We start from the raw sequence: 18,932 nt of genomic DNA, 5'->3' as shown, positions 1-18,932 counted from the left end.
TGTGGGCCCCTCAGCTGTGGGGCCAGTTCCGAGCCGAGCATCCCACCGTGGGCCGTGCTGTCGGGGCAGGCCCTTCGGGGCCGGCAGGACCACCCACTCTGACAGGTGGCGGCCCCCGCAGGTGCCAGGCCACCAAGGTTCTGAGTGCCGCCCTGGGACTGGCAGCCAAGGGGCAAGACGGAACCAGGGCCGCCCCGGCCAAGAACGGAAGGAGTGGCGGCTCCTACATCTTCTCATTTTATTTAAAGCTGTCAGGATACATTGGAAGTCGTCGAGGCAGCTCCAGCTTCTCTCCTCCCCGAGGAGCCCGAGTCCCCGCCAGCTCCCCAGTGGCGCTGTGCCGTCGTGGGGCGCTGCCCGCCCCCGGCCCTCACAGCAGCGCCTGGAAAACCTCCACCTTCTCCCGGTACAGGTGGTGAAACTGCTTGGCCAGGCAGTGGAACGGGGCTTCGTAGTTTTCCATCTCCTTCTGTAGAGGCAAGGTGAAGAAGCCCGTGTTACCGCCTCATCAGGACTCACGCTCCCCTCACGTCAGGGGCCACACACGCTTGGCCTCCTCTGGCCCGCACACCAGCGCGGCTGGCTACTACCGCGCCCTGGGTACAAGGAGGAAACTGAGACACGCACAGGTTGAGTAACTGGCCAAAAGCCTCACGCCTGTCAGTGGTGGGGCTGGGTCTGCACCTGGGTGTTTCTACAGAGCCTGGGCTTTCAGCCACGCTCGCCCCACGTGTGACGGGATGTTACAGTGAGACTCTTCTCGCTTAGTTTTCACTGGGGCCCTCAAAGGCCAATGCAAAATAACAGATGGCAAGGACTCGCCCCGCCCCACTCCGGAGGGAGGGCCAGATGGGATGGGCCCACCCTGACCTCGAGTCGGGCAGAGCCGTGGCACAGACCCCTGTCTGGGGAGGCTCTCCCTCACCTCGAGCTCAGTGGGAGGCTCCAAGAGAAAGCCCGAGGCTCAGGGGCTCAGGCCAGTGCTGGAGCCAGGCCTGGGGAACATCGAGGTTGGCCCGGGGCTGGCGGTGTTGACGGCTGAGCCAGGAGAGCCAGCCTGGAGCTGCCCTAAAGGGACTCTGCAGGGACGGGCTCCAGGAGGGGGGATGGGCCCCAGCCAGAACCGAGGGCCAGGAACCAAGGCTGCAGGACAGGTGAGGAGGAGTGACCTATGAGCTGCAGGGGGAGGTTCTGCCAATGGGCCAGGGAGGGGGCATCACGGAAGCGCTCCCAGGGCGCCAGCCTGAGACACCCGGCAAGTCCAGAGGGGCTGCGGCGGGTCCCAGCCCAGCTGCCTGAGCTCCCCACTGAGCTCCCTCTCCCGCAGGGGGCGGGCTGGGTGGGGAGGGGCAGGTGCAGGACCAAGGACCGCCGGCCTGGCCCCGCTTCCCACAGCAGGTGTGGGAGGGGGCACTGACTGGAAGTGGTGAGGAGTTTTCAGGCAGCCAGCACGGTGCATCTTCTTAACTGAGATGAGTATTTTGTGACTAAAGGTGTCCAAAGGACTTCCTGTTCTCTGAGAGATTAGACAAGTTCTGGAACTGGCCCTAGATGTTCTCTACGGGGTGGGAAGAACCGGCCCCCCAGGGTGAGCATGGCCAAGCTCTAGGGGAAGGAAATGGTAGCCTCTCAGCTCAGCTAGTGTTCTCTCACTCTCTGTGTGCACGTATTTTTTTTTTTTTTTTACGAAATAAGTTGGCAGAAGAAAGAACCCGCTACTTTGAGCACAGAGGCTCAAGCTACGCATGCACAAGAAGCCGTCTTCAGACGATCCTTGGGAGCTGGCAAAAGGGCAGCCTTGACAAGAGGCAATGATATACCCCAACGAAAGGGAAGGATTTCCAAACTGCAGAATGTCCTGAAGTCATCGAGCTCAGTGCCCTCGCTCTGCAGGCGAGCAGCCTGCGGCCCAGGGGTGCAGTGGCTCAGCTGGGGTGCGTGGAGCCCAGCCTAGGATTTGAGTTCCCCAACTGGAGAAGAGCAGCCTTTCCACCCTGCCAGCCGGGGAGACAGAAACACACAATGGAAACCGGTTCTCATGGAGAACGTTACCTGGACTTTCTCATAAGGGAAATCCCAAGAGGAAACGGGACAAGTTAGCCAAGAGCAGAAACAGAGGTGGCGCTGCTGAGGAACGAGGGGACAGTTTGTAGTGAGACGAGCACCCGCACTAAGTGCACGACTGCCGAGGACCATCAGCTCCCCAGTCGGACAGAAGAGAACTAACTCGGTCACATCCGCAAGGCACGTTTGGTGGTACAGAGCATAATGTCCCAGGCAGCGCCAATGTCAATGGTAAAATGTTACACTGGGGGTGCCTGGGTGGCTCAGTCGGTTGGGCATCTCTTGATTTCCGCTCAGGTCATGATCTCAGTGTTGTGGGATCGAGCCCTATGTCGGGCTCTGCGCTGGGCGTGGAGCCTGCTTAAGATTCTCTCTCTCCCTCTCCCTCTGCCCCTTCCCCTCCTCCCTCTCTAAAAAAGAATGTTACACCAGTTGAAAGCATAGTTAAGTAATGAGTAGACAGAGAATGAGGCCTGCATAGGACACACACGAGGATTTCCAAATGAATTTGAAAGCTCCTGAAAGCAAGATCTGGGGAGAACACAACACAAAAAGTAAAGAATTCAGTGGAGATGAGCCTTTATATATGCCATGGAGCACTCCTGAAGTAGCAGATGTAAACCAGACCATTTTCTGAATGCATTACGAGAATCTGCCGATGACAGGAATCCTTTTGTTAAATGACTAATCACAATCTCACTGACACACTACAGAGTACGTTTGCTTTGTGTGAAAAGATCCTTAGAACAGGCTCCCAGACTAGCGCTCAATCTGGCCTAGAATTCTGCCCCTGAGAGTCCCAAAGTAGGTTCCGTGGGAGGCCAGAGCTCCTTCTAGAAGGTTCTCAAGCTTAGACCGGCTTTCTGTTCCTGGCTTGGCTGCTCACGGGCTGAGCGACCAGAGAGAGCCACACACCCTTTCTGAGTCTGCTCATCATCTGTAGGACAGCGATAGCACTGGCCGTCTTGTAGGGCTGCTAGAAGCTTCAGCAGATAATGTCTGCAGACAGCTAGCACACAGTAGGCGCTCAACAAAGGTCAGCTCCCTTCCCTCACCCGGCTGCAAGAGGAGTCCTCCCCACAGATCCTTCTTGAACTTGCTTGTGTTTAATACTGTCCCACAATAATAAACTTTTTTCTAACATGCTTCAAAACTGTTTTTTGATTTTTTGGGCTGAACATGTCAAATATCAAGGGGTATTAGAAAGTCCAAGAAAGGGGGGGCGCCTGGGTGGCTCAGTCAGTTAAATGTCTGACTCCTGATTTCGGCTCAGGTCATGATCTCAGGGATCGAGCCCCCACATTGGGCTCTGCGCTCAGTGTGGCGTCTCCTTGGGATGCTCTCTCTCCCTCTTCCATTGCTCCTCCCCCACTCACGCTCTCTCTCTCTCTAAAATAAAGAAATAAAATCTTTAAAAAAGTCCAAGAGGATCTACAAAAAATGCCAAATAGCCAAAGCAATCCTGAGAAAGAAGAACAAAGTTGGAAGCATCACACGTCCTGATTTCAAACTATATTATAAAGTCATAGTCATTAAAACAGAATGGTCCTGGTATAAAAACAGACACAAAAGCCAATGGAACAGAAACGAGATCTTAGAAATAAACCCCTGCCTACATGGGCAACTAGTATTTGACAACGGAGCCAAGAATACTCAGTGGAGAAAAGCTAACCTCTTTAATAAATGATGTTGGGAAAACCGGATATTCATATGCACGAGAATGAAACTGGACCCCTATTTTATACCATTCATAAAAATTAACTCAGAATGGATTCAAGATTTGAACTTAAGACCTGAAACCATAAAACTCCTAGAAGAAAACATTGGGAAAAAGCTCTTGGACATGGAACTTGGCCATGATTTTATGGCTATAACAGCAAAGCACAAGCAACAGAAGCAAAAATCAGTAAATGGGACTACATCAGACTAAAAGGCTTCTGCACAGCGAAAGAAACCATCAACAAAATGAAAAGGCAACCTACGGAATGGGAGAAAATATCTGCAAACCACACATCTGAGAAGGGGTTAATATCCAGAATATGTAAGGAACTTGGGTAACTCCACAGCAAAAACATCGATAATCCGATTTAAAAAATGGGCAGAGGAGCGAGTAGACATTTTTCCAAAAAGGATATTCAGGCGGCCACCAGGCCCATGGAAAGGTGCTCGACACCACTCATCAGCAGGGAAATGCAAATCAAAACCACAATGAACTATCACCTCACACCCGTTAGGATGTCTATTACCCCAAGGACAAGAGATAACAAGTGTCGGTGAGGACGTGTGGAAAAAGGAACCTTTGTGCACTGCTGATGGGAACGCAAGCTGGTGCAGCCGCTGTGGAAAACCGTATGGAGGCGCCTCGCAATGTTAAAAATAGAGCTACGATATAATCTAGCAATTCCACATCTGGGTAAATAGCCAAAGGAAATGAAATCACTACCTTGAAGAGATACCCGCACCCCTACATTCACTGCAGCATTATTCATAATAGCCAAGCCATAGAAACAACCAAAGTGTCCGTCAACGGATGAATTAAAGACATTGTGGTTGGTATGCATATGGCCATGATGGAATAGTATTCAGCCACGAAAAGGGGGGCATCCTGCTCTTTGTGACAATGTGGATGACGCCTGAGGGCGTTATGCTTGGTGAGACAAGGCAGACAGAGAAAGAAATATACTGCATCTTCTCACTTACACGTGGAATCTAAAAACGCCCTAATCCTAGAAACACAAAGCAGACTGGTGGTTGCCAGGGGTGGTGGGGGACACGGGTGAAGGTGCATCGAAGGGTGCCAAGTTCCAGTTTTAAGACGAGTGAGTTCTGGAGATGGAATGAAGAGCGAAGAGAGAAGGTCAGACGACCACATGGACCCCTCCTGGTCCGCGGGACCGTGGCCGCCGCGTAGTCAGGGGGGCGGAGCCGGGCGCTGGGTGTCAAGGCTTGGCTGCGTCTCAGGCAGCGTTGGGTTATATTTCCTTTTTAATTACAGCTTTCTTAACCGAGCTGCCAGTGGTGCTTCTGTTAGCATCAACTTGGGGGACTAGTTAACTTGCACAGTTAATACCGAGTGCTTAACTGCAGCCTCCTCCGGCGTAATTTACCAGCGTAGCAACAAACACCTACACAGAATTGAAGCGCGTAGCCGAGGGGCCTGTGATGACTAATGTGTTGGGGGTGGGAGTTAATTTTTGAGCTCTATCAAAAGTTCTGGGGACCATGGGATACTGGGGTGGGGAGGCAATTTCACAAATGTGAATGGAGGCAGAGGGAGTAGTAAAATATGGCTTGATGTGGGTAGCACAGCATACGCTTGGCTCAAAGGCGCGCCACGTTACAAGATGAGAAGCCGTCTGTCCCGTAACCGTGAACTTCGCTGTGAACTTCATTAGTTTAGCATTTGTGATCATCGGGTGGAGGCAAGAGGGACATCTATCTTTGTATAATCTATGAATACAAAACACTTAAGTAACAATAGTATAAAGAAAATTGCTGGGGGAATGGTCATTCGTCAAAAGCAAACATTTATTGTTTACTGTGTACCAGATTTTGTGCTGATGTTTTCCCATTTATCCTCTGACTGAATTCTCACATTTACCACTCGATGAGGAATATATTTTCTTATTCCCATTTTACAGGCGAGGCGGCTGAGGCACCAGCATGTTGATGAACACGCCGAGGGTCCCACAACTAGTTCTGCGCCTCACCCTCAGCCGCCAGAGTGTTGGCCTTTACCCGCTTTACTGTCTCAAGAAAACACGCCACTTTGGGGGATTTAAAAAGTTCACATCCACACAGCAATCGAACAGCAACATTTGCCAAGTTTTGTAAATGCAACAACAGAAATGTCTGCAGCTTGAGTAGAAAACCACCTCCAGGCTATTTCTTAACTAGCCCACTGACTCTTTTGGAGGGTCAAACAATCAGGCCCGGGGGCGGGGCGGGGCGGGGCACAAGGCCAGGACTGAGGTCTGAGCGACAACCATGGGTGTTTCAGGCTGGCAAGTCTCCCCAGTAACCCCGGGGAGGGGCACTGCAGCCAGGACGTTGGCCCCTGGGGCTGCAATGGATGCTTCCGGGGCGCTCCTGCAGAGGGCGGCTTGTCCCTTTACTCCCTTCTGGAAAGTCTGATCCGAGCGTGCAGATGGGGTCGCACGCCTGCAGCTGGCTGTGGGGAGGCTGGGACCTAAAAGGTCTCGAGCAGAGGAAGGGGGTCCCCCAGCGCCGCACAGCCAGAATCGGGAGACAGCACACTCAGGGTGGCAAGAGCAAATCCCGCTGGCTGTCCCCTTTCCCAAGAGCTCCTGCTGACTCTGAGGGTACTTTGTGGCCTGGCATCACCCTGGGGCTGTGGCAAGGTGGGACAGGGAGCCAGGGATCATACTCCTGGCTCGACTCTTCACTAGTCATGTGACCCTGGGCAAGTCCCTTCACCTTCTCAACATGGAGATGGGAATTATGGGACCAGCGCCCAGGGTCACGGTACTGACTGGGGGACCCGTGAGATATGCTCCAACAGCACTGTAACCCACCCTATCTCATGCGAATGCCAAGGGTCGCTACAGTCGAACCTGATGCACTTGTATTTCTCATTGACTGAGATACAACTATGTCGGCGCTGGCCGGCTGATCTGCTTTCCTGTGAGTACATGAGTGACTCTGCTACAGCGAGAAGCGTCTTGGACTAAGAATGTGCACGTCAGTTCCAAATGAGACTCTGCATATGGTGGGAGAACAACTCGATGCCCGTGAGGTCCTGTGAAAGACCACTTCCAGCAGAGGCCCACTCCAGACTTGGCTCCGGAGCGAGCAGAGCCACTTACCACGGATGTTTCAAAACATTCCAGGCCTTGGCCCAGGGCCCACGCCCGGGCCTGAGCTGAATCCACCGCTCGTCTGCTGGCCAGGTCTGCCTTGTTCCCCACTAGCACACCTGCTCGAAAGAAACAACCAGAGCATCACATTTAACTGGGGCGGCCTGGGAGGATCGCTGGAGAGATGAAAGGGCAAGCACGCTAATTTTGAGGGGTATAAAGCATTGTCGGGGAGAGGCCGCCCGATTCGAGGTGCTGAGCACGGGGAGGGGGAGAGAGAGGGAGAGGCTCCAGGGCTGCCCCCCCTACCCCCACGCCAGCGGGCTTTGCTTTTCACATGCAGCTTTTGCTTGGCCCTTTTTCCAGATTTCACGCGGATCTGTCCGCCCTGTCTCCTTCAGGCTGCAAGGCGAGGGCCAAATTTATGTGAGCATTTGTGATAATTCCTAGCACATGGAGCAAACGTTAAAAATGGTCATTAATACTAATCTAAGGACTGGGCTCAGAGTCAGGGACTCAGAGGTAATTTAGAGCCGTTCCCAGCTGCATCAGCTGCAGCTAATTTCTGAGCTCGTCTCTGGAGATCGCTTTCCCTGGTCTCTAATGAGGGGAATTTGTTGATCTCACATAGGGATGAAAAATAAACTGATTTAAAGCATTCAGAAGTGACAATAGGACTTGAATGTTTACTTGCGCCCCACATACAGGAGAAAATGAGGAATTCATCCCCAGGGCTAGCTTTCAGAAATAAAAACTCATTCATATCACAGCACCTTCCCCATATTATTCTTGAGTCTCCTCTCCACAACCCTGCGGCGGGGCGGGCGTCATCGTGCCCATTTTACAGACTCACAGAGGTGTGTGCAGTAACTCACTGAGGTTTCCGGGGCTGCTAAGAGGCAGAGTCACTGTACAATGCAGGCCACAATACTCTAAGCCGGGGACACCGCACCCTCTTTTCTACCCGTAGCCACCTCTGCAATGACCTTGAGCTCGTGAACTCGAGGGCAGAGGTGCTGGAAGTCCCACAGCCGACGGCAGCTCCTACCTGGGAGGGAGGTGCCTGGAATCTGTGACCGAGCCTTCTCCAGCCACTTGCTACAGTTGGTGAAGGACTGCTCGTTGGTCACGTCATAGACGAGACACAAGACGTTGGGACTCTCCCACTGTGCCAGGGGGACAGGACGAGCACATCAGTAACAGTGAAAGCGATTTCTAGGCTGGCCTTCTGAGGGAAGCGATGGGGGGGGGGCGGTGGGATGAAAAACTATAATGGGGATGGGAGTCAGGAACCTGAGCCCACCCACAGGAGAAAGCAGTTCACCCACAGGCACCAACGGGAGGGCTGGGCTGAAGGTGAGGGCGGGGGCTCACCTCTGCACCAGGCTGCTGGCTGGGCAGCGTGCTGTGCGTGGCTGAGAAACCTCCCAACTTTGCAGGGCTGGTCTCAATATCCCTACTGAGCTCGGAGAGGGTAACTGACTTGCCCAGATCAGACATGCTTTAAAAACGGGTAGGACTGAGGCTTTTTCTACCCAGAAATGCTTTTGCCTGCCACTGGTTTCATTCATTCATTCTCTGTCGCATTCCTCTCGAGGGCCCACTCTTACGCCAGTTATTTCGTTTTTCTGCTTTGCAGGCCTAAAAAAGCATCCTTTCTTCCATTAGCCAGCCCCTGGAAGCTTGTTTGCTGGCATCTTCTTAATAAGGGCTGGCTTTTCAAAATGCAAAGAGCACTTTCTGCTTCTCCTGCAGTGTATCAGCCCTAATCCCAACCAGACTGACAACTGGACAGGGCTCGCTGTCCCAATTAAGAAGCAGGGCTCTGCTCTCAGAGGCTGTGGCCTTCAGGGGCTGCTCAGAGTCCTGGGACATCCTGCTACATGGCAAAGGCCGTCCCTGCTCAGAGGCTGTGATGCTTGTCCCGGTGTCGGAGGCTCTTGCCATGCCCCAGTCTCTGGGGACCCCCATCCTGGCACAATTACAGCCTGGTTTATTTCTGGTGTCAGTAACCTCCCAGGGTGTGGGGAGGAATCCTTTTCCCTCCAGTTGTCCTTGGAAGGCTGGTCTAGGATTGGCTCTGGAGGGCTCACTGTACCCCAGGGCTATGCTGCCACTTTGACCGAACTGATGAACACCCCCCCCACACACACAGCTTCACTCTGCAGACTAACTCAAGAACTCTTGCTAGAACCACAATGACCCCTCCTTTGTGCACGCAGGGGACACCTCCTCCCTCTAGGCCTCAGTGAGGGCACCCAGGAGAGGCCTGGGATCAAGCTGGAGCCAGAGCAGGCACCCAGCGTCAGGGCTGGCTGGAAGCAGGGGCTGGGCTGATCGGTACTGCTCTGGCTTGCCCAGACACACCCTTCTGCCCAGTAGGGCCTTGCCCAGTGGGAGGCCATGCACACAGCGGGCACGTTGTAAGCATCACAGATGGATGCGTGAAGCCAAGCCCATGAGAAATGACTGTCATTACATCTATTTCTCTTAGACAACAAAAAAGGGGCAGAAAACAGTTTCTATTAAAATGTAGCCGTTCTTGGAAAGGCAGGGGAGGGCTCTGGAGAGCTCAAACCTTCTAATTAGCTCACTGGCCCAGATTAGCGGAACTGTTACCTTGGAAGGTACATTGAGCTGGATCCTGTGAGGATGGCTGGGTGGGCCAGAGAAGCCCCTGGTGGCCGCACGCGCAGGTCCCAGAGCAAACCCCAGGCTGGGCCCAGGAGGTGGGAGGGGAAGGTGAGCCTTGCTATGGGGCCTCCAGGGTGCCCCCTAGAGGGGAAGGAAATGTTTGCTTCCATCCTAGGAGGTTGGGGAGTGCTGACTGTGCACCATCGGCAGGGAGCTGGTGAAAGAAGGGGGGCCCAGAGCGCTGTGGGGACTGAGTCACACAGCTCGGGCACATTTGGACCCTGGCCATTCCGGAGCTGGGGGGAGGGGAATCACGTGCACGAGCCAGTCCTCCTGGCTAAGGGGCCGTGAGTCTCAAGGCTGGGAGGACTGCCCCTGAAATAATTCAGCCACGGTAGCTTCTCTTGGCAGCCAGACTGCAGTGACATTTCTGGGAGAGCATGGCAGGGGGAAACTTTGTGGTGGAAGGTGGTGGTGGTGGTGGTTAGGAAAAAGATCGCACGCTACTTGCCAGTTTATCCAGCATTTCAGAAAACAGCTCCTTGCCGGCAGAGTCAAAAATGAAGAGTTCCTAGAACCAGAAAGGCATGTCCCGAGAAAGTCTACATGTAGGGAAATCGCTGGCCGCGAGTCCCCGAGGTGACACTCAGCTCCCCGCAGACCTTAGGGGTGAGATACGCCCATTACCACAGAGCCTCTCTCTCTTCCCCAAGGCTCGCGGAAGATGATGTGGGAAAGGAACGATCTCGAGAGCCAGAGACAGGCAGCGCAACGGTTTCCCACACCAACTAGCACTTTCTGTGCGGCAGCTCACCTCTCCTAACCCCGAGTGCAAAAATACCAGGAACAAGCTGACTTCCCACCTGGCAGAACAGAATGCTAAACAGGCTGACAAGTGCTCTGGTTTCCAAAAGGTCATTCTGCACTTTGTTAACCAAATTGATTTTCAAATCTTAAAACAATTCTTTTTAAAACAGGTCACTGAGTAGGCCTGGAGAAGGCGTTTAAAGTAGGACAGCCTGCCATCCTTCCCCGATGGTGGAGGGTGACCCTTCCTGCCCCTCGAACCAACCTCGGCCAGCCCATGCGAGGGCCCCTCCCCGATGTTGCTGCTCTGGGAAGTCTCCCCCTTCGGCTACCCTGGGCACTGGATGCCCCCCGGCTGGCTTCTGACCCCGGCACCCGCAGTCTGAAGGTCAGCACTGTAATCTGTGCTCATTTCTGCCTGCATCGGGGAGTACTTAAAAGTTGTGTTTTCTCATAGACCTCTTTAAGAAGGTGGTGATTCTTCAACCTTCTCTCCAGGACAGTACTACAAACATAATGCCTTGCAATTCAATTTCCAGAGTTATGGATTCCAAAAAAGGGACCCGGGTTAAGAACCCTGATACTATGCTAGTTCTGTGAGCGCAGGGCCCCTATCCCCGTCTTCCTACTCCCTCTTCTTCGGCCTAGGTCAGCGACGCTTCCCAAGTGCTCGGAAAAGCCTAGGCCAAGTCCTTGCACCGCTTCCCTCTTAGGGAGGGTGACACTGACCACGGAGACTCTGGGCCCAGCTGGAGGAGCACTGAGCTCTCCGGGGTCAAGGGTACCACTTACCACACTGTCCCCCGTGTCAGAAACTGGCACCGTCTTCACCACCAAGTCCACCCCTGTCGTCTGCGGGGGGAAAACCGAGAGTTTGCACGTCAGAGGGTCCCAAGAGGTGTGTTGCAGGACACGATGAACACCCGATGCCCAGAAGGTACAAGCACTATGTTCTGGATTTGTTGGTGCAGAAGTCAGACAGGACCGACCAGCCTCGTCCAACTCCCTGCCCATAAGGAGCGGTACATGGGGACCAAGCCGACCACCAGCCGGTCTGTTCCACAGACAGCCTCGTGCCCTGTGGCTTGTGGAAAAATGCTCTTCACGTGGCCATGCTCTCTTAGGGCTTCTTAAGGAATTCTGGAAAGTCACTCCCTCAGGGTTAGGGGACGACCGCTGCTCTTTAAGCCTGGGCCAGGCCACGACTCCCACATCTCACCAGGGTGTAGTTCTTCTGGAAATGGGCCCCGTCGCTGCGGAAGATCTGCGCCAGGGCGGTCTTGCCCACCGCTGGATCTCCTGTGAGGTCAGAGAAGAAAATCATCATTGCCATCCTGATCTGACTGGAGAATCTCGCACTCCACAACACTAGTTAGAAACCAGAAACTTCAATGACTTTTCAGAGAAAATGTACTTGATTCTCCTGGGGACTTGTGAGGTGGCTGGTGGGGCCACGGGTCCAGGAGAGCAATCTTCAAAGCCCAGTTGCGTTTCTTCAAGGGTAATCCTTTCATCCAAAAGAACTGACCCAGAAGGTAACAGAGCTTAAGGGGGGCTTTCGAGCACTAGAAACAGAACTAACATCTGCCACTGAACACACCCCATGGGGAAAAACTCTCACTTTCAAACTTGAATTTACTTTGAAGTCTTGAAGGTAAAGGGGTGTGACCCGGCTCAGTCTTATGGGGCTCACCTGCCTAACAACCAATTCGAGTTTAGAGCTTCCATACTTGGGTCCCTGCACGCTTCTTTTAGGACAGGGCGGGATGGAAGTTGGGAGGGCTTCTGTATTTACAGGAAGCAAGAGATCAGGTGCTAAATTCATCAACCTGAAATCCATTTCCAAGTGATACGTTCTGCCCCCGCCTTCCCTGTGCCTGAGGCCACTGCGGATCCATCTTTCCAGGGGCCTCTCCACGTCTATCCGCAACGGCTGCCGTTTCCTCCAGCTCGCCTTATACCTACGGGGGTTTATCTCCCCGGCCTTCCTTCATGAGTCCACAGCCCCATAAATTGGTATCTCCAAACTAAAGGTTTATGGCATAGTTTCGGTCTGAGATCTGGACCTTTCGCAAGACTGTCGGGAGCGATTTAATCTGGAGATCCTCCCTGCCCCCAAGGATGCTGAAGGCTCTCCATGCCCACCCCTAATCCCTCTGTGTGCACCACCCCTCCCCTTCCCCACAGATGGCTCTGCTCGGCTTCCTGTGACTGCACGCTGTTCTCATTTGCAAGATCTTCTGGGCCATGGGTCTGACATGGACGCTCCTTCAGAACACCTGTTTCCTGCTCTCTCACCCCCTGGCCCCTCAGCAAAACCGCCACTGCGCTCGCGGGCCTCTGACTTGAATCCTTCGGTATGATCACCTCACCTTCGCTGCTTACGGTCGGCCCCCACGTGCCTCTTCATTTGACTTCTCCACAGCCTGCTGTTCTGTTCACTTTTCAGTTTTGACTTTTCCCACCTATAATTTTCTCTTGTGAGACAATTACTTGACTACTTGTGGCATTTCATTTCCTGTGAACTCCTCCGGGACTGAGTGAGCTATTCAGTCATGCTTTTCTATTTACTGCCATGACTTAGAAGGGAATCACGCACGAGATACCCTCCTTCCCAGCCCCTACCCCCTACCGTCACCATCATTAACCTCATTTGGCAGATGAAGAGTCCGAGGCTCAGAGAAAGCTGGGTAACTGGCCCAGACTTCCAACATCTCACTCTTCCCGCCAGACCCCACTCCTCTCCTAGAGCTCGGGGACACTCCTGACCCATCTCTAACACTGCCCCTCCAGGCCCCCATCACCGCAGCCTCGCCTGACATCAGGGGCGACTGCGGGCTGGACTGTGGCCGGGTACCCATCCATCTCCAAACAAACAGAGCCTATCACTCTCCTTCTTGCGCTCTGACTGCATCCACCCTCCGGACTCCAATTTTGCTTCTGAATCCAGTTGGAAATTGGCTCTTCCTGCTCGTGAAATTCCCCACGGATTTATTTGTTCTAGTTAATTTCATAAATCTTTCTTCCGACTGTCAGTCAGAGTCACCCACACTTACGGAAAGCCTCGCGTGCCGGCTGAGGAGGGATCCAGCACAGGGAAGGGAAATGCTGATAAACACATTTGCAGAGCAACACGATGACAAAGTGCAAAGGCAAATAGCACAACCTGAGAACCAAAGCGTCTGAGGGCGCATCGAGGAAAGAAACGAAGGCGCAGTTTCATCAGCGAGCAGACTCCCCCGGGGCGAGGCTGAGCCTGGGGTGACGGCAGGGAGGGGCACTGCTGGACAGAGACGGTGACACGGGCAAAGGCACGATGCAAGGTCACCTGTGACCTCCTAATTGCCAAGTCCGATGGCTTTTCTCAGTTCTCTCGCTCCTTGACATCTCTGAAGGATGAGTCAGCCCAAAGCAGCCCCCTCTTTCCCGAGCCCCCTGGCTCCGTGGCCCTGGTATCCTGGCACTGGTCTGGTTCTCCCACCTCTGAAATGTGGGCACTCCTGTGGGTCTCTCCTTGGCCCTCTGCTCCCAGTTGCTGTCCTGTTTACTCTCTGTCCCCTGTCACCTCTTGGGTCAGGATCTCTCTCCCATGCTTTGTCTGTATCTCCAACAACGTGTGGATGGTTCCACTAGAATGTTGGGCCTTCACCCAATCTGTTTGTTGACAGCCAGGCTCGCGTCGCACCCCCAGGTCCCAAGTGCTCTTGCTCACGCATCTCACTGGTTCTGCTCCCGTCTCCATTTGCCCACACTTCCCAGCTGTACCCAGTCACCTCAGACTGCATATCCCCCCTCCTCCCACGCCCTGCGCTCTCCTCCCCACTCCTGATGTCCTTTGCTGAGTCTCAAGCCCGCATGGCCTTTGTTGTCACTGCTGATACTGCACGAGTTACCTCAGACCTCAACCTGGGCTCTGTGCCCTGCCTTGTGATGCGGGAGCAGGGACTCTGCAAACATGCGTCTCCTTTGCCAGGGGCTTCCTGTCTGGCTCTGCCAGTGCGAGTTCTAGAAAAAGACTGGCAGCTGGGAGAGGGGGGATGGGCTTGCCCCTTTCCCACCTGCCTGCTGCGTCCCTTAGCAGCACCCTGGCAATGGCCTTCATCCCAGCAGTAGGTAGTAACTTCTCTCCAGTTTGTTTGCTTTTTTTTGTATTCTAAGACCAGCCTTATTATTCCCTCTCAGAGATGCCAGCATCGCGGGGCAGTGCCCCCTTCTCAGAGATCTGCATCTCCGCTCCCCAGGGCCCTCCTGAGCTTCTGATGTCCCTTCATCCTTCCAGGCCTCCAGTACCTGTTTGATGGACATCCTGCATGAATTCTCACCGGTGTAGTACCTAATGCAGGTTCTGCTTTTTTGCCTGCACCCTGACTTCTGTTGCATTGGTAGCAAGAGTGGTCTCAAAACCCAGACCTGCAGCATGGTCTGGAATGGATTTGGTCATGTCTTGCCTGAACACGGGGCCCAGCTCCCTGCCAGTGGGGAATGGGGCCTAGTGATCCGTGGCATCACATGGTGGGCAACTGAATTCTTGAGGTCCCATCCCAGCAGAGCTGTGCCCCCTCCTCAGGAATCTGGATCCCAGTTCTGTGGGCTTCTTGCTCAAGCCTCTGATAACCCAACCTCTATCTACCACTTCCGTGTCATCTCAATGTTTTCTTCTTGCTTTTCCATTCTCCTCCATTTGAAGAAATGGAACCGTTGAACCAATTCCGTGGAATAAAATGCCTAATGTTATTTTCTGTTTTCTTGACCGGGTCTTGCCTAAAGGACTCCCCACCTGCCCCTCTCTGCTTTTCATTTTTCTCTTTGTTCTAACCTCCCTGTCGGCACCAATAGATGGACCTTTCCAAGATCGAGTTTGATCCTGTCACGCTCTCATGAAGAAGATGCCTTCTACTGTGTACCCCTCTCTACCGTCAACCCTGAATCCACCTCCAATTAGCTCTCCGACTATCCCTTACACCGAATCTGGACCCTACACTCCTACTCTCTTGCCCTTTGAGAATCCCTCAAAGGTAACTTCCTTCCAGGTCTCCCTGCCCAAGTCCAGATTCTCTGCCCGGCAAGGCTCTGTGTCCTTCCCCCACTGCCTCTGAAGGCCATCCCTCCCTCTGGCTTTTACCTGTGAGGCTCACTGCTGGTAGCATTAGACTTGATGTCGGAGCCACCTTCTGGCGAGGCACTATTATCATCCCCACTTCCATCAAGGGGGAGTAAACTGTGGTACTTAGGGCACACCCCAGCTCTGCCACTTACTAGCTATGTGACCTTGGGTCAGCGATCTCCCTCGGGGCCTCAGTTACCACTTCTGCATAAAGGGAAGAATAGCACCTGTCTCGCAGAATTGTTAGGAGGATTTAATGAGCTAATATGTGCAGTACCTGACATTTTTGAAGTTATATTTAAGTGATTTTTAAGTAAATAAAACAGATAAATGCCAAGGGTGTAGTCCCTCCTCATCTCCTCGTCTGAGCCAAAACAATTAGCAGCCATGCCCTGAGGCATTTCTCTGGTATCTGGCACACAAAGGGCATTCTATTCGTGTTTGTTCGATTATAAATTATTCTCCCCAAATCTCAGCACTGCCACGAGTGTAGGGGCTGGCCTGGTTCATCCCTGCATTCCTGTTATACCTTGCACGGTGACTCACACAGAGCAGGTGCTCAGTAAATATCTGTTGAATGAATGAGCACTTGAACTGAATATCAGGCCCCTCAATGACCAGTTATAGGAGAGAAAAAAGATAAACTCAATTTAAACAGTAGGCCTGGGAAGAGAAAGGAAAAATAAACCCAGTGAGGGGAGTGTATGCGGTGGGGGCGGTGTGGAGAACGAGAATTTGGTGGGTGGTGGTGAGGGGGTGGGGACCTGATTCATTGTGCTGAGGTCTTTATGGTTTCTGGAAACTACCAAGAGGAAATGCCCTCAAGGCCCTGAAAGGAGGCTGCAGTTGAGGACTAGACTGGAGTTCAAGAATCACTTACTCAGGCAGTGGCTGAAATCAGGTGAAATAGTGCCCGAGGGAGTGCTCATAAAGAGGGGCAAAGAGTCTAGACTTGAGGCTGGAGGACAGAAGAGCTGGGGGGCTAAAAACAAAGCCCTGGAAATCAGACCACCCGGGTCTGGATGCCAGCTCTGCCACATCCAGCTGTGCAACCCAGGGCTAGTGTCTTAACCTCTCTGGGCCTCCGGTGACCCAGCTGTAAATGAGGATGACAGCAATACCGATCCCACAGGGTTCTCGTGAGGATTCACTGAGATACCTGTGTTGAGGGTTCCTGTGCAGTGTTGGCACACAGAAGGTGCTCAGTAAGTGAGTCCCATGATGGAAGCTGAATTAAGAGATGAGAGAAAGAGATAAGAGAAAGAATAAGAGAATAAGAGAAAGAACAGTTAGAGAGAGAAGCGCACATAAGAAAATGTACAACTTCAGAAAATAAAAAACGTTCTCACCTTATCTGCAAGGAAACTGAGGCTCAGAGAAGTGCTGTGTCCAAGATGACAGAGCCGATCAGAGGAAAAGCTGAATTACTTTTGTTACATAATACTACCTCCCCTGGGCTCTGGAAACTGGAGACCTCTCCTGAGAACCACTGATCTTTTTTTTTTTTTGCTCCAGTATGATCTGAGTTACTATTGTCAGTCATCTTTCTGTGTGGGCCTTTTATTTTCAAATTAGAAAAGCCATTAAAAATAGCATCAATTTCAGGCTGGAAGAGAGGAAGCCAAAAAGGCATCTCTTTTTCCTCCACATAGTTTCTTACCATTTCTTTCCTGAGCTGGTCAGGGAACCCTGGAGAGAGGGCGGGGTTCAACGGTAACACAAGTGAAGAGTTTTGGAGTTGGGCAGGTCTGGGGGCTGAAATCCTGCCTATGACTTTCCTTTTTCCTTCGCTGCGGGGGGGGGGGGGTGACCTTGGGCAAGAGACTTGACCTTTCAGTGCCTCAGTAAGAGCAGAACAATACAGCCCCTATTCCAGTGTGCTCTGGTGAGGGGACTGAATGAAGTACCCATGCCTGACATGCACTAAGGACTCAATAAAGTACATCTATGTTCAGGGGCCCCAGGTCAAAACCCAGGCAAATAGTTTCCTAAATGTGCAGACAAATAAAGGGAACACCACAAATGTGAATGTCACATTGTCATGCATGCCACACATAGTTACCGAGTACCTCTTGGGTTCCAGATACTGTTCAGGATGCTTGAGATATAGGAGTCAACAAAAGGAAGATTCCTGCCTTTGGGGGATTCAATATTCGTGTCCTCCTGAGTGTGAGGCGGCACAGTAACTCTGGCTCTTAAAGACAACACACATGGGCCTGTTGCAAACTCTGGTCAACTGTACATTACTGTCTCCAATCCCTGTTATCAGAGGGGGTGGGGTCAGGAAAAAAAAAATCCCACAAGTAAAGACTTCCAAAGTCAGTGATACCTGACTTTGGGATACAGCACATAGTTTAGATGAAACACTTATGGTGTGTTTAGCCTGACTTTTTTTTTTTTTAAACGAGTCTATTCCTCCTGAACACAGCTCAAAAACTGGTGAAGGTGGTCTCAGAGTATGGCAGGGATTGGGGAAGTCAGCTGGAGCTACAAATGTGCTCTGGAAGATAATTCTCCCACCCTAATGGAGTTTACTCTATCAGTAATTACATTAACTCGCTTTTGGAAGAGACAAAAAAGGGAAAGAGGGTAGGCAATTTAGGAGAACAAAAGCTCTCAATAACTTACGAAGTCTCTGGACTCCGGAGACTGTAAATTTCAAACTCACCTGCCAGGATGCATTTGGCCGCCAGCTTCACCATGGTAACCAACCACCTCCGCGGACGAGACAGGGGAAGAGCGGCTGCTAGAGGCGTTGGGGGGCTTGCCTGCGAAGGGAAGTGGGGAGAGGAGAGGCTCAAGGGGCCTGTGGCCGCGGTGGGGACAGGGACAATGGGGCCCGGACCTGCTGGGCTGGGCTGGGCTGGGGGCGGCTATCGGGCGCTAGGACTGGGGCGGGGGCGCGGAGGAGCGCCAGATGGGGCTCGGCTCAAGGCCTCAGAAGACGGCCTTGGAGGTGCGAGCGAGGCGACGCGGCTCCCGTTCCCAGCCCAGCCTCGGCAGTGGGGACCGAGAAGTGTGACCCCGCAAACCTGCAGCCCCAACCCAAACACAGTGCCAGAGGCGCTCCCGCTCACCCACCGCCCGCCTGCCCCGCCTCCTCCTCCTCCCCGCTGACCCGCGATTGGCTGCCACCAAAAGCTCCCGCCCCGAAGGCTCTCGGAGGCCAGTGGGAGGAGGGGGCGGGGCTAACAGGCCTCCCTTGACGGACAGTTCTTAGTGGTATTTGTGTCTCAAGCTCATCGCGCTTGACGAGTGGTTATGTGAGACGTCAATCATTACTACTCCCGCCCCCGGGCCGCCGGAAAGTTCGCGGGACTGAAGCTCCAGTCTCCGTAGCCAGAAGCAGTGATAAGAGAAGCTTTCTGATTGGCCAGAAGTTGGCTTGGACCATCTGCGGGTGGAAGGGGGATTCGCCGCTCCCCCCCCGCCCTTTCGGAAGTGAGTTCGCCCACGAGGGGCCCGTCGAGCGCGCGGGAGTTTGCAGCTGCGCCTGCGCAGTAACG

General features: G+C 53.1%; 1 protein-coding gene across 3 annotated transcripts; it reads right to left on the bottom strand.

Moving 5' to 3' along the window:
• Positions 1–214: 214 nt before the first annotated feature.
• IFT27 (intraflagellar transport 27) lies at positions 215–18,505 on the bottom strand. 3 transcript variants are annotated; one of them, XM_021687624.1, is made up of 8 exons: positions 18,459–18,500; positions 18,095–18,194; positions 11,542–11,621; positions 11,115–11,174; positions 10,027–10,086; positions 7,930–8,047; positions 6,891–7,000; positions 215–469 (listed from the first exon to the last, which is right to left on the bottom strand). In XM_021687624.1, exons 2-8 carry the CDS (start codon positions 18,126–18,128, stop codon positions 371–373), a joined length of 561 nt encoding a protein of 186 aa, XP_021543299.1. In that variant the 5' UTR covers positions 18,129–18,194; positions 18,459–18,500; the 3' UTR covers positions 215–370. The 3 variants fall into 3 exon arrangements, with proteins under 3 accessions (XP_021543299.1, XP_044771756.1, XP_021543298.1); XM_044915821.1 differs by having other exon boundaries at positions 11,542–11,618; positions 18,095–18,505; XM_021687623.1 differs by lacking the exons at positions 18,095–18,194; positions 18,459–18,500 and having other exon boundaries at positions 11,115–11,618.
• Positions 18,506–18,932: the final 427 nt, after the last annotated feature.

The sequence above is a fragment of the Neomonachus schauinslandi genome, chromosome 5 (genome assembly GCF_002201575.2).
Source record: "Neomonachus schauinslandi chromosome 5, ASM220157v2, whole genome shotgun sequence".
In the NCBI taxonomy this organism is placed as follows: domain Eukaryota; kingdom Metazoa; phylum Chordata; class Mammalia; order Carnivora; family Phocidae; genus Neomonachus; species Neomonachus schauinslandi.
The sequence above is the reverse complement of the archived record's forward strand: the minus strand, read 5'-3'. Positions and strand labels throughout refer to the sequence as shown.

Coding starts and splice junctions, on each gene's coding strand:
- IFT27 (XM_021687623.1), bottom strand. CDS start 11,336: ATGGGCAGGGAGTTGGACGAGGCTGGTCGGTCCTGTCTGACTTCTGCA. Junction 10,087..11,114: donor CTGACACGGGGGACAGTGTG/GTAAGTGGTACC, acceptor TTCTGGTTCTAG/GAACTCTTCATTTTTGACTC. Junction 8,048..10,026: donor CTGAAATGCTGGATAAACTG/GCAAGTAGCGTG, acceptor CCCCTGGCACAG/TGGGAGAGTCCCAACGTCTT.